This window comes from Dama dama, chromosome X (assembly GCF_033118175.1).
Source record: "Dama dama isolate Ldn47 chromosome X, ASM3311817v1, whole genome shotgun sequence".
Classification (NCBI taxonomy): domain Eukaryota; kingdom Metazoa; phylum Chordata; class Mammalia; order Artiodactyla; family Cervidae; genus Dama; species Dama dama.
This window is the reverse complement of record NC_083714.1, coordinates 133,827,981-133,843,037: the sequence shown is the minus strand read 5'-3', so window position 1 is coordinate 133,843,037 and position 15,057 is coordinate 133,827,981. Positions and strand designations below refer to the sequence as shown.

The following is a 15,057-nucleotide window of genomic DNA, read 5'->3' as shown; positions in this document are numbered from 1 at the left end:
TAAATATTTCGCTATGTAAATATTTCTAATCAGATGTTTTATATGTAAATATTTCTAATCAGATGTTTTAAAGGCTTCTGGGGAGGGTATGAAAGAGCAGAGCTTTCAAAAGAACACTTTAGTAGCCATTTTAAAAATACCACGTGAAAAAATAAAGCATTCTACACCGTTACCATGAAAACACCATCGAAAAATAAAGCACTCATCATGAATCTACATCAAAATCTTTTATTTTCAAATTCCAGTCTTTCAGTCATACCAGCTCAAATTCAGGAAAACGTTAAGAAGGTTGCCTGGCCAGAAGTCTGGGAGACCTTCTTGATTTCTACCTGTAGTTTGTACCTTAGTTTGTTTCAGAAAAGAAAAGCAATCACCTAAGAGGCAGCTCGAAAAGCACCTCGGCAGGAAAATATATGGGAGGATAAGTTTCTCTCAGATTTTTTTCCCTCCCGACCTACGGACAGGCCAAACAGGACAGTAGCCGGCCCATTTTCCTAAATACACCTCAGAGAACCACAGAAGATGCAATTTTCAATATACGGTTCTAAAAAGACAAGTTGTACTTTCCAATGTAGGATAAAGAGCAGCCTTCACTACTCACTCTGGACGTTACCAGAGCAAGACGCCGCTTCCCGGCAGGAGAGCCTCCGGAGGACAAAGCGGGGGCTCCTCGGCTCGGGTCCCTCAGGCGACTCGTCGGCAGCCGCCTCTGGGAAAAGGGCTCCGTCCCTGGGCACCGCCCCCTACCCCCGCCCGTCCCCAAGACAGACGATCGTAACCACTGGGATCCGAAGCCTGCCCGACGACGGGCGAGGGTCAGGACCCCGGCAGCAGGTGCCCGGGTCGCCGCTTCTAAAATAAGGCACCGGTCTACTGTCCAGAGATAAGGGAGCAGTCCCCCGGGATCCCAAGATGGGCCGCCGCGTCCTCCCAACCGCCTCAACCGCCCCAACCGCTACCCCAAGAACCGTTCCTCCTAGGCGACGGACACGCCCTCCCCTCAGGCCGGGGCCTCTTCGACCCGCCCGCCCCCCAGGGCCGCTCACCGGATCGAGAAGTTCCCGCGACCGCCGCCGCCGCCGCCGCCGCCGCGGCCGCCGCCGCGACCGCCGCCGCCGGCCCCTCGGGCCTCGCCCCTCACACAGCAGCCACCTCCCACAGAAGCGGCAACACGGCTACCTCAGCCGGGCCGCGAGACCCGGAACTACTTCCTTCCGGAACCGCCTCGCCCCGCCCCCACCCTGGCCACGCCCACTGTTCTTTGCCTCGCGCTGAGCCCGCTCTCCCACCGACCTCTGCTCTTAACTCCTTCCCAGAGACGGGTGCCCCGCCCAAATGGCTCCGGCCTGAGCTTCTGCGCCCTCTGCCGGCCGTTCCCACCTCTGCAGCTCTGTCCAGGGCGCATGCGCCGTCTGCTGCTCTCCCTCCGGGAAGGAACACGATGGACGCAATGGTTCATGGATCCTGGAGGTTAAAGGTCAGGGATAGGAGCCCACTCCTCAGTAACAGGCAGGAGCTTGGTCCCGTGGATTTCAGCCCACCCGAACCTGCAATGGCTGTGGCCTCTTTCCTGCCTACTCAGTCTCTAGACATTCCCCATGGCCTCAAATTAAGCTTCAACCCAAAAAACAAAACCTCCCCTCTAGACCTTCCAAATAGGTTAATAATACCATTATCTCTCCACCATGCAATTAAAAATATTGACTCATTTTTGCCTGCTCTCTTGATTTCTCTCCTCCCACACTCCATCCAGCACCCCAAAGGTAGTATGTCCTCACTCTTGAAGCTTTCTCACTTGACACTTTGATGTTCTTTTTACCCCTTGCCAAGATTTCTCTTTCAGGGTCCACTCCATTAGACGGACCTTTTATCTTCCCTTGCCACCATCATCTACTTCCTGAATAAGTTTCCCTCTCCACCTGAATTACTGCCATCAACCTGATGAATCCAACACCCATGACTAAGGCTTGCTTTCTTAACTTCCTCAGTCCAGATGACTTGACATCTATTCTACTTAATCCATCCGTTCCCAGTTACCAATTCTATAAAATCTAGATATCCATCACTTCATACTGTGTGGTAGCTAAAACCTTAAGTTTACAAACCCCATTTATTTGGACTCAATCCTCATTCTTGCAGCCCTGTGTCTCCCTTAGTCCCAATATACTTGTTCTTCAAAATCCACAGAGCCCTCACATCCCCTGACAGGCCCATGGCCTTTGACTTCAACCACTCTTGTAAGCAGAACAGTTGAATCACCCTTTAATACACTCTACATTACATTGCTAACTTGAAACACTCCAGTTATCTGCATTTTCCATTCCTACACCTAGGTTTCCAAGCACTGCTTGGGAGGAAAAAGCCACATAACTATAATATTAATATGGAGACCCCTGCAGTGGAGAGCCTTGGTGCCTCTCAGGAATCCTTTTATGTGACCTCTCTCATTTCCATAATAGCTGTTCCTAACCCTTACCACTCTCTTTAAGCCCCATACCAATGATCATTTTCCTCTCTTCATACATGAGTTTTGCTTCCTGTTTTGCAGAGAGAATTTCCTGGCAGAGTGTGTAAGGCCTTGCATTATCTGGTTCATACTTACCTCTCTAGTTGCTCTCTTTTGGTCAATGCTTGGAAACATAGGTGTAGGAATGGAAAGTGCAGATAACTGGAGTGTTTCAAGGTGGTGGTTTGATGTTAGAATGTTTGCATGACACTTGTTATTACTTTATAAATATATGTGTTCCCTACCTCACTGTAAACCTAATTTGGCAGAGACCAAATCTGTTGCTTACTATTACCAGCGTTTAGCAGAATGTCTGGCACACAGTAGTGAGTCATTTTCATAAGTATGCTCTTTCTCTTCCACTATTAGGTTTTGTGTGCTTCACAAATACATATGTGTGTATATATATAATGAAGTATACAAAACTAATATATAATATATATATATATATATTTCTTTTTGATTCATCTTTGAACAAACTGATTTTTGTTCAGACTTATTACTGATTAATAATAAGCACAATTAGATGACCCTTGCCCTTAATGCTGCTTGTGTGGACAGAGAGGTTAAGTAATTTGCATAAGGTCTCAGAGCTCTTGGTGTGTATATGACTAGAACACATATATAGAACCAGCCTAAAAGAAGTGAAATGTTGTTTGCCTTTCCATTTATTTTGTTTTTCTTTGGTTTTCAGGCAAAGCCAAATCTACTGTAGAATGCCAAGTATGCTTAATATAAGTTCTATATTAGTGAGAATAAATTATGCTATGATAACAATCCCCAGATCTCAGTGGCCTATAGCAACAAATGCTTATTTTTCACTTATATTTCAAGTCCACCATGGGTCAGCTTTGGCTCTATCTGAGACCTGGTGGGTTACAGTTCATGGGGTCACAAAGAGTCGGACACGACTAAAACGACTTAGCACATACACATGAGACATTACTGGAGTCAAAACCAAAGAAAAGGACCATGAGTGGGACTGTGCATTGGATCTTAAGGCTTCTGCTTTAAACCTGAATCAGAAATTCTAGGGGTGGGACCCAGCAAGCACAGTTTCAACAAGCCCTCTATGGGATTCTAAACCATGATCAAGCTCAAGAACTACTTCTCTGTTGCTTGTATTTTCTGTAAACCAGCAGATGAATGCAGAGGCTTGATAAAATTCACACTAGTTTTTAAACTGATTCTTAAACAAGAAAAAAAAGTCAAATTAAAAAGAGAGAGAGAGAATCAAGGCTCTTGACATAGACTTAGACCAAGTGTCAACTGTCATTGTCATTTTTTGGAGGAACACTGCATCGGGGCAAACCTGTCAACTGCCCTGATGTGTACCTCCAGCCATCCTTCTGGATAGCTTTCTTTTTTAAATGCTAATGTGAGAATAAGGTAATTAGGAAGAAATAGGACAAATCACTCTCTCATCCCTTGACAATGCTGTTGGCCCAGATTTTTCTCACAGTTTTAGTCTACTCTGGTCCTTATAAACCCAGGACTGACAAAACCAGGTAAGTTTTCTCTTTCCTTAACCAGCTGACTTTGGTTATGTTCCTTAACACTGTCAGTGAAATTGAATGTAGAACGCTTAGCTAGCCCTGATTCCTCCTTTTTTTCTTCCATTCCATGATATAGGCACTTTTTTGGTGGATGCTGTTCTTTACCTTTACTTTTTAAAGGGCATCATCAACAGTAAAGCACAGACAGAAATGATTTATAACATTTGGAAGAAGATTATTTTAGACAGGCTTATGCTGCAGATTTCTTTTTGCTCATTCTAGTCACTGACTTTATGGCTGTTTTCCTACGGAGACGGAGGACAAATTCCTAAACAAGATTTGGTAGCTGCTACCAGCCCTTTGGTTCCATAAATTGTTTCCTTTGTAATGCAATATGTGAAGCAGCTTGGCCCTGGTTCTGAAAGCAACACAATATGTGTGGTTTTCAAACAATATGTCAAAAGTCAGCGATTATTTTGAAAAAAAAAGTTTTTTGATTGATGTGAACTACCTACATTGATGCAAGGCAAAAAGTAATGGTGAAGTTAGGTTTAAAACTTAATTTCACTGCAAAATAATTGTTTAAAAATTCATTAATTACCTTATTTATATCTTTACAGTTCTCCCTGAAGCTCTTCCCCTAAATACCTAAAAAAATTTTTTGGGGGCCACACCACATGGCATGCAGGGTCTTAGCTTCCCCGACCAGGGATTGAACCCATTCCCTCTGCAGTGGAAGGGCTGAGTCTTAACCCGTGGACCACCAAGGAAGCCTTTTTTCCCCAAATCCTTGATAAACTGAGTTCACCTATCTTTTCCTATCACAAGCAGGTCCTGTGTCCTGACACAACCCAGACACCAGTCATTAAGCTCTCAGAACTTTCATTTGCATGATCAATTTGCTTTGTTTAACTCTGTATTTGTTAGGTACCCCATAGCTGCTTCTTAAATAGCACCGTGCCTAGCTGACTCTGGTGGGGTTCTTCCAGGAACAGGCTCTGAGACCAGTTAGCACAGAGGAAGGGCTCCAGGAGTGCTGGGGATGGGGGTGGGGCGGGGGAGTGACAGAAGCAGGAGCCAGAACTTGGGCTGCAATACATTCTCAACAAAGGCCTCAGGTGACCCCCCAGGAAGCTCCGAAGCTGGGACAGCCCTTCTGAGTTGTCCTACCTTGAGGCAAGTGGTCTTCACCGGCCCAAATAATTCAGTCAGGATCCAGCCTCTCAGGCTGCCCAAGTGAGAGGATTCAACGTTGGTGAGGCAGCCTCCTTCCGTCAAGGGTAATTCTTGGAAAAGAACTCCACCAACAAGCCTCAGCAACTTACCTCCAGCATCTGGAAGGAGGCATCCAGAAGGACAAACACCTTGGTCCTAAAGAGGAGGTCCATCCAGGTGGTGCACCACGACATCCATGACGCTAGCATCCAATATGACCTTCAAAGCCATTAGAGCCGCTGCTTAAACCTTCCCACAGGCTGCTGAGGGCCTAGTGTCCTCATTGTTAAAGTGTAAGTTCCCAAAGGTTACAAACATAATTGTGATACAAATGTTCAGTGAGCACGTGTCACACCTGTGTTGTAAGGGTTCAGAACGAGCCATCCCCAAATGTGCCACATTCACCTGAGTATTATTTTGAGACTCTGCAGATTCAAGAGAAACTACTGCCCTCCTTTGATTACCTAGAAGAATTGAATTTTTTTTAAACCAGAGAAGACTCACTAGCAGAAATAAATTTTATCTACATGGCCCTATCTACATGGCAGGACAAACATCCAATTACCAAACATCTGCTCTTCTTCTTATAGTCCTTTGGGTGACACCCTTGTCCTTGGAAGCCCCTGGCCCCCATTCCATTCCTCAGTTCAGACAGCAGAGACCTCATTTTACCTGTCTCCAAACATCTTATAAACATGGGGTCTCTGACCCGCTCATGTATGTGGCGTTCCCATATGTATGAAATTAAAGTTGATTATCTCCTGTTAGTCTGTCTCATCATTGATTTCTTAGATCAGCCAGAAGAACCAAAAAGGGTACAGTAAGTTTTCTTCCTTCCTGACAGTGTTTAACTCATATCATCACCATAGAGATGATAGCTAGGGAGGTACTAGGTCCTGCACCATAGATGTTATAAGAGCTTTAGGGGTTGAATGCAGCCCCCCCCCCCACTCCGTGGCTGGTCTTCATGGTTGTTTTAGAACAAATGGGATCCTACTGGCATCACTGAGAGGAAAGAAACAATTTCATTTGCACAGTAGACCTGGCCTTCTGAAGACTTCTCAGGGGCCACCCCTGTACAGTGACAGCTCCAATGGCTGGTATGAGTTGTTCAATGTTCACTGCTAGTGAGAAATGATGCAGAATGTGGAAATAGGCTGAAAGATAACTGTGCCCTTACAGAGCCGTGCAAGAGCATGGTTTCAACAAGACAGCCCAAGGGGCTGCTGAGTCTTGGGGCATGTGACCTTGCTTGACTGCCTGTGTGCTGTGTACTAGGACCCCATCTCTGGAGTTACTCACTTGTAGCCAGGAAGTTGTAATGACTTTTGTCCTATGGAAAAGCTAATTCCAAAGTTTATGCCTGTTTGTACCTGTAGGGCACTAAGCAGTTTTGTATCTAACTTTACAGTTGTATTCAGCATTCTTTGTCCACTAAATATATGTGTGTTACTGTGTGTAATTGCTTCTTTCCTCTCAGTGATGCCAGTAGAATCCCGTTTGTTCTAAAACAACCATGAAGACCAGCCAAGGGGGCTGCATTCAACCCCAAAAGCTCTTCCAACATCTACGGTGCAGGACCTAGCGTCTCCCTAGCTATCATCTCTATGGTGACAACGTTCTGGCTCTCAAAGATGAGCCTGCACGCACTACTAGGAAAATGTGATTCAAAGACAAGTACAGCCAACAGAGAGCTGTGGGCTGATTCGAAAAAGGAAGTTCCCTTAAGCAAAAGTTTAATTCCCTGGGGCTGCAGTCCTTACATTTTGCGTCTCATGAGATGGGGGAAGCCTGCCTTCATATTTTCTTGGAAGTCCAGAAGGCTGGCCGCTTCAAATCTCTCCCCTAACATCAACCATCCCTCAGGGCCAACCGGAAGAATCAAACTTGGTATTTTCTAACTGTTGCACAGAAGCTTCTTGCTTATTTACCACAGAGCTAAAGGCAGGCTCACCATTCCATGTCTCTCATCAGCCTAAAGGGCCCATGCTGGGCATCTGATAGAAAGCCCATGTTGGCATCTGATGCAATATTTACACACAGAGAACGTGAAACAAAACAGCCAACATGAATTGACTTACATAAGCACAACCCTAATTTGGCCTGTTGGAAAATATGAGGAAAGGGGGGACAACTGGTTCAGGGAATATTATTTTCAAATCCCATGGTCTTGCTTCCAGGTACAACAGGAACTTGAACTGGTGATAAACTCTGCTACTGTGAGTAGATAGATGGATAAGTAACCCTTGAATAGCACACTCAGATGAAAAGGTTCTAGAATTAGATGGTGGTGATGGTTGTGTGACCGTGAAGAAATCAAAGATAGAGTTATATCCTTTAAAAGGAAGGAATTTTTATGGTATATGAATGATATCATAATAGTTTGTTTAATAAAAAGAATCAGAATTATGACTCTCCATGGGGCTTCCACCCCTTCTCCATGATAAGCACCTGCTCTAGCAAAGCATTTCTGCTGCTCTCCGGGTCGGAGAGCCCGCCAACTCTCCTGGGGGCACCAAGACAGCGGACCCAGGGTCAATCCCAGCTCTGCAAAGTTCCAGCTGTGTCCTTGGGAAAGTAACCCTCTCCTACCTACCTCACATCCTTGACAAGTCTTGGGACCACCTCTCATACAGCAGGGGTATGCTGACTGTTCTGGTCCATTCCTGCAGGAGAAGCTTAAGCCATGGCAAATGGAGGCTACTGCTTCCCACCTCCTGAGATCACGGCATATCCCAAATTTGGGGAAGCATCAGTTTGGGTCTTTGGAGGTTGGTATCAAGCCTCGTGTCTCAATTTTCCCCTGACTTAAATCTTGAACCACAACTGACACCCACACCTTGGACCCCACTCCTGACCTGATCATTTCCTCACTTCTGGGTCCTTATCCCCACCCCATCAGAGATCCTAAACTCGGCTGACCTTCAGGAGACACTAAGTCACATGTTCTCTCTCTCCAGAAACAAATGATCCACCCACCCTGGTCCCATGATGCATTAAATTCTCATGTTTCTTGGGTGTGTTGCTGATTTCTATTTCAAATTCTATTTCTCTATTAGACTACACTATTTTAGTTATGGGAGTTTTACTATATATTTTACTGTTTATTGTGGGGGGGAGTCTGTTTTTTTGTTTTTTGTTTTTTTTCATTTATTTTTATTAGTTGGAGGTTAATTACTTCACAACATTGCAGTGGGTTTTGTCATACATTGACATGGGAGTCTGTTTTAAAGACATATTTTATAAATTTCTTAGCTTTGTGTTCATTTTCTTACATGAAATGTACAAATTATATTTTCTTTTTCTAAGATCCCACATGGCTTATGGGATCCTAGTTTCCTAACCAGGGACTGAACTTGAGCCCTTGACAGAGAAGGCACGGAGTCTAATCACTAGACTGCCAGGGGTTCCCTGTACAACTATATTTTAAGTTGCAAAACAGAAATCTCATGGAGAAGAACTTCATTTAATTTACACGAATGTGAGGGTGAGTCACCTACTTGTGTTTATCAGGTATATAGGTTTTCCCTTTCAGGAACATGGCATGTCTTTCCATTTATATCTATTCTAATGTTCTCTGGTCAAGTTTTAGACAAAGCTTGTTCTTTCTAGAAATTTTATAAGCTTTGTTGGGATTATTTTCCTGTCTGTTTTTAATGTATAAGAAAACTATCAATTTTTCTTCTCTTAGTGGTCAGCTCCCCTGTGCAACTATCCTGAGTTTCCTAGTTATTTCTCTTGGGCTCCCCGCAAAAAGACTACCTGTAAAGGCTTCTCTTTTCTAATGTTCCTAAGAGTTCTTGCTGCATTTTCTTACATAACTGTGCTTCCTGAGTAACACTAAAGAGTGGGGATGGATGTCAATCAGTGTTGTGCCCCACTGCAGTGGGTATAACTCTAGAAACAAGTTATTTCTTTACATTTGCTTTCCAAATAAAAAAATTATGAAAGAATTTGACTAAGAGAAAACCTGTAGTTACTAAGAAAGATTTAGAATGTCACAAAACAGAAATTGCTCTTAGGAATGACTAGCCACCACTACAACCCTCTGGTCAGAGCTCATGATGACAGAAGCTACATTATAATGCCACAGTCCAAGGCCAGCACATGGAAAAAATTAGGATGTTCACTCCTGTATCCTCACTAGAGGCTTTGTCATCAGAACTAAGGAGAGCTTCACTGACTGAGTCCTCAACTTCAGAGATGGCAGCCCCAGAAGTTACCACAAAGATCCGACATCCCTATTTCAGTCCTGGCCTCTCGGCTCCTAGTCTTGGTTGGAACTGCCTTCCAGGCTGTAAACAAGTCATGATTTAGATGCAAAAAAGTTGGGGTTTCAGCTTACTGGAAAACAGGGGTCATCATTTCCATTATAATTTTGTTTAAATGCCAGATTGCTCTGTGGAATGTTTTTGGAGATTACACTAAGGTTAACTGCATCTTCGCCAGCTAGAAATCCCTCACATCACTGGTATGAAAGTAGAGCAACTTTACTATACTTACAAGTTTCTCATGTCTTGGGACAGCTCATCACTGAAGCTTATTTCCACAGTTGGCTTCAGTTGGAACTGGTAATAGAGGAATTTCCATGAGTTATATAGGGAAAGGACACCCACACGGGATTTTAAATTTTTTTCCAATAAGATTTTAGAAACCTGGTATCTGGTTTGGTTTCAGCACATTTTTTTCATTGAGCCTATAGAAACAAACAAAGCACTACACAGCATCAGACTCTTTAATGAAAATGTATTTCACAGTAAACACAATGTACACGTCATGCAAATGAGGCATCACCACAATCACAATGGTGCTGTGAGGTATAACAGACTGCAAGAAAACAGACATTTAGCAAAACAGGGCTGTAAAAAAGATGGTGAGACATTTTTTGAAAGTCAGACCATGCTACCATTTTCTGTGTGCTTGTCATAAAAGGGATTTTCCCCCAGATAGTCATCAAGATCCATGGCACTGTATTATTGGAGGCATGTATTTTATTTAGTATATACACCATACACAAACATACACCATTTCCGTAACTAATAGTCTTACACTGTAGCTGGTTTTAAGAGCACATGAACAAGATTACTACTGAGACTTCTTTGTACATTCTGGTTGCAAACTTCAGTCAGAATTATGGGTCTTTCCAAACTCTTTATTGTACAAGATAAAAAAAAGTTTTCAAAGAAGAAAAGGTTACTTTAATCTGAAAGTCACATTTCACCACAAGAAATGAAGAAAACGTACTGCTGCTGCTGTTGCTGCTAAGTCGCTTCAGTCGTGTCTGACTCTGTGCGACCCCATAGATGGCAGCCCACCAGGCTCCTCTGTCCCTGGGATTCTCCAGGCAAGAATACTAGAGTGGGTTGCCATTTCCTTCTCCAATAGAAAACATACTATTATATGGCAAAAAACGTGTGGAGTATACATACATTCTACCGTCATTTTCCCCTGTCCAGATGTTTTTATGTTCAAGTCTGTTATAGTGCCATTTTGGAGCCAGTGCAGGGCCCCTTGTCTCAGAGCACTATGCTTTTCATTTGTGCCTGGTTTTATTAGAGATGAACAAACAAACAAAAGGCCCAAGAGCCAAGAAGAAAACAGCAACATGAAAAGCAACCACCTGTGCAGGAGATGCACAAATCATTCAATCCAGAAGCCACCTGAAGGTCTGGAGTGACTATAGCTTGAAGGATTTAAAGGTGCAACATGAAAAGGTCCTTGCAAGATTCAGGTGCCCAAGTCTGGAGGAATATGCCTAAGAGAGCAGACAGTCTTCCATGCTGTTCAATGGCTTCCTTAACTCAGCCAGACTCACTCTGCTGGCCGCCCAAGGAGCAATGAGAAGCAACACATTTTGCAGGAGGCTAAGCTTAATAATATTAAATGTGGCTTCTTGATAGAAACTTCCAGCAAAGAAACCTCAGAGATGAGGGAAACCCTCCAGAATTTGTTCTCCTTCTACAGAGCCAGGGACATATGCAGCCCAAGTTCAATATATGTTTAAATAGAGTCTGGGTAAATGTCTAGAATATTTACCAGAAAAGACATCTAAATGTTTATATGCTTCAAGTTTGGCGATAAGAATGGTTATAAGGTGACTTTTCAAGTCAAAATCACACGGGTTATTCAGAAGATCACTATGATAATAGAGGAGTACAGGAAGCGCTTTATCAGCAGCTAAAGATCATAAATAGAACCGTAACATGGAACTCTGCTAAAGCCCGAAAAGGCCACTGTCTCAAGCTTCTACCGAGAGTGGCCAGCGTTTGACATACTAATTAGGAATGCAGTTACATTTCAATTTAATAGTTTAGAATCCAGCAGTTAAAGACGACTGAGGTTTCTTCAGAGGGCCGGCAGCTCAGATTTGACTACCAGCAGCTTCACGGGTTCTCCAAACACCACCTGTGTCAATTCAAAACCAAAACCAGGTGAAACCAATGGAGAGACAATATTTTGCAATTTGTAGCATCTATTCTCTGTCACTAAAATGGTCATGCAGTGTGGGACTTTCTACCTTCTTAGTAACTACATTTCCTTGACTTATAGTACCTCTCAATGGAAGTGCTGCAGCATTTTGTGTAGGACTATTCTTTGGGGAGTGGGATCAAATTTTCTTCATGTGGGACTATCCTAAAACCTGCAGGATGTTTAATGTCACAAGTTTTGCTTTCCAAATGCCAGTGCTGCCTCCAGCCATTGTGACAACAACCCGCTCCAACACATTTACAGTGGGGGTGGTGCCACCTCTGGCTGAGAAGAATTTTTTAACTAGACTATATGATAAATGAAAATATACAAGGAATGTAAATAAATTATTTAGCCAAGATTTTTTTTTTGGACAGGGATTTTGGACTTTTTTTAGTTAGAGAGGTAGGAAATAGATTTGAGGAGCCATGAACACTATTCTAGGTTTTGTGGATTTTCTGGTCCTTATTTGATACTGAGGTAGGTGAACCAAAGGGTACCATGTACGCTAACAACAAAAGAAACCTCTCACTAAATATTAATCCATGTAACTGTCAGGGAAATAAAACACTCAGGTGAATTTTTTAAAGTGTCCAAGAAAAGTAGCTACTCTTCCAACCAGGGATATGGTTTATTTTAAAAACTACCTGTCACGCATTCCCTCTCATATGTGAAAAGGACCACAATTGCTTCCCCAAGAGCCAAGAGAACCAAACTCTAAAATGCACTGTCTGTAGTCAGTAGCTGAGGTCATGTAGAAATAGGCATTTGAGACACGGTGACCCCAGTCACGTGGCCTCCCCAACTTGTTTCCTTGTTTGAGAAATAGAAAGGTTGGACTAAGTCACATCAGTTATCAAAGCACTGTTATAGGAGTGGAATATCATAAAACAAGGTAACTTGTTGAGAATAGAAAATTTTTGTAACAGTCTAAAATGGGAGCAGCAATTAGTTATGAAAGGATCTGATGATAGATTCTGCTTTCATCATTCAAAACTAAGCCCCAAAATCTGAAGTAAAGCCAACAGGAGGTGATTATAACTACACACAAATTCAGAGTGCTTATAACCCATAAATGTAACTTACTCAAAGAAGAAGCTTCTAGAAACACTTTGGCAAGAAAAAAGGGCCAAAGGAAGGGAACTAAAGCTTCAGGGCACAAACTTCAGTTCTTTCCCCCTTGCCTCAGATATGATCCAAGAACAGATGTTTGCTTTGAAAGAATCCAGAAGAAGTCAACAGAACAGCAAATCACTTGGCCCAACACTCACCAATGCATATGAGTGATTCTAGATAGAATGTAGGATATCACTGAATAAAACTGGCGGGGGGAATTCTTTTGTCTCTAAAAAGTTGCTACTTGAGACAGATGGCTGGTCAAACTTTTAGCCAGTGCTTCTACACACACTACCCCAAACAGCAGGGGTGAGCACAAGGGGTGTGGTGCTGAAGGCTCTTGTCTGAAGGATTCATTTGAAATCCATCTCAATTCTTGTGTGTGCTGCAATATATACCATGAATTCACATTTATATTTGTGCTTTTTAAATAAAATTGACCATCCAGGAAGCTGAGTGATGTTTATCTTATCTTCAAAAACCCAGGTTGAAGAGTTACAGATTTAGACTGTCATCAAAAGACTGTACCTTTCATTAAAGAGATGTTGTATTTGTCAACAGAAGGTGTTCAGAGTATTTTCTTGGCCAGGACTGTTAAATCCTTCGATCAGGTTTTTGTTACAGTCATCCAGGCTGAGATTTTCACTGGATCTCTTGGGGAAAATGGGGGGGCCAGTGAAATCTAAGAGATCTTGAAGTGCTCGGGCATTACCAGTTCCATTTTGGTCCAGAGATACCCCAGGAATCATTTCACTCACTGGTGAAAATTCTGGGATAGAGATAAGCTCTTCTTTTGAAACAGGACTGGAGGGCGGAGGGAGAGAGGGAAGGAGAGAGAGATGGAGAGATAGAGAGACAGACAGACACAACTATTAATTCTACTTGTCATATTTTGTTATACTACTCTTCTTTCCTAGAGAAGATGGATTTAGAGCCAGAGTTTGTGTGTAACACATTATAAAAGATACAGGTTAGTTCAAGTCTGAGACACTGACAGAAATGAAGCCCCCAGGAATGAGAACAGGGAAGTGGATTTGAGACAGGAGGGAAGGGGCAGCGCACAAGCTTTAAAAGAATGACATAACCCTTGAGGATATGACAAAAACTGGTTAGAACTGATTAGGCCCAAGGTGGTGGAAGACTGGACATCCACAAGACCTTGGGCCTCATTATATGCTCACTGTAATACATTAGTATACGATAACTGACACACACGAAGATGCCATGACAGTTCAGAGAAGTTACATGGTGTGTCAACCATAGGCCTAGCTCAGATGAGCACTGGGCTGGGATGTGAAGCCCCCTCACCAGGGGTCTCTCTGAACAGCCAGAGTAGGGCTGCTGTCAGGTTTGTCTGTTTTGTTTTTTTTTTCCTCCTCCGTAAGAGCTGGGAGAAGAATCTAGAAAAACTAGCTGAACTGCAGAAGCTCAGATGATCTGTCTCCCTCACACTGAATATAGTTAAAGTGAAGCAGCTGACCTAACACCACTTCCGGTGGCTAAAGCCTGGGCAAACTGTTTCATTACTGGGAATGCCTGCCCCATTTCCACCGTGACCATGTCCATTCCCGGGATTTTATCAGCTGGTCAGAGCATGGGGAGGACAGAATGGTGCCATAAGCTTGGGCGCTGCCCCCAGGAGTCACCCTTCTCCAAATGCAGAGGTAGCCACAGTAAGAATGCAGCACACACACAAAACACCTTCATTTCCTTGAAACCTGGCCAGTTCCAGGTCTCATCCAGTTCCCTCTCCCAGAGGGAGAAAAAATAAGCACAACTGCCTCAACGTGGCATGGGGTGGGTGGGTGGGTAGGTATTGTGTTATCCTTTACGATGCCTCAGCAGTTCCCACCTACTGGAGGGGACAGAGTGGCACCAATCAGGGGAAGTCTCCCCAGACAGTGGCAGGTGGTGGCAAGGGCTGAGGAGGTCCTGTTATCAGACTGCTCAGGACTCGCTCTACTGGGGACAGGGTGGCTGGACTCTGCGCTTTCACATTATGTGGCTTGAGGCCAGCTGTGATATTTACAATCAGTGTGCCCTAGGAAAGGCCCTGCTCCCCAACCCCTCACCCTAGACCGAGGCTGAGAATTCACAGGAAGGAGAGAAGGGTAAGCTGCAGCAGGCTGGAGCTCTGGCAGAGCTTGTGCAAAATCCTGGCATTCCCTCCTGAACACAGAGAAGACCCCTACTCCAGTCTCTGGCCCAAGCCCAGGCTGACTGAGCGTTCCTTTTGTTGGGGAATAATTTGCCAGG

At 43.7% G+C, this 15,057-nt stretch overlaps 2 protein-coding genes across 2 annotated transcripts in view; both read right to left on the bottom strand.

Annotated features, from left to right (window-relative positions):
* BCLAF3 (BCLAF1 and THRAP3 family member 3) overlaps positions 1 to 1,104 on the bottom strand; it is a 52,634-nt gene extending 51,530 nt beyond the window's left edge. The window contains exon 1 of the mRNA XM_061137251.1: positions 1,047 to 1,104. The gene's annotated coding sequence lies outside the window, so the exon portion shown is untranslated. The remainder of the gene's footprint in view (positions 1 to 1,046) is intronic.
* A 12,251-nt stretch (positions 1,105 to 13,355) lies between these two features.
* MAP7D2 (MAP7 domain containing 2) overlaps positions 13,356 to 15,057 on the bottom strand; it is a 97,796-nt gene continuing 96,094 nt past the window's right edge. The window contains exon 15 of the mRNA XM_061135932.1: positions 13,356 to 13,605. Coding sequence (XP_060991915.1) covers positions 13,356 to 13,605 — 250 coding nt within the window. The remainder of the gene's footprint in view (positions 13,606 to 15,057) is intronic.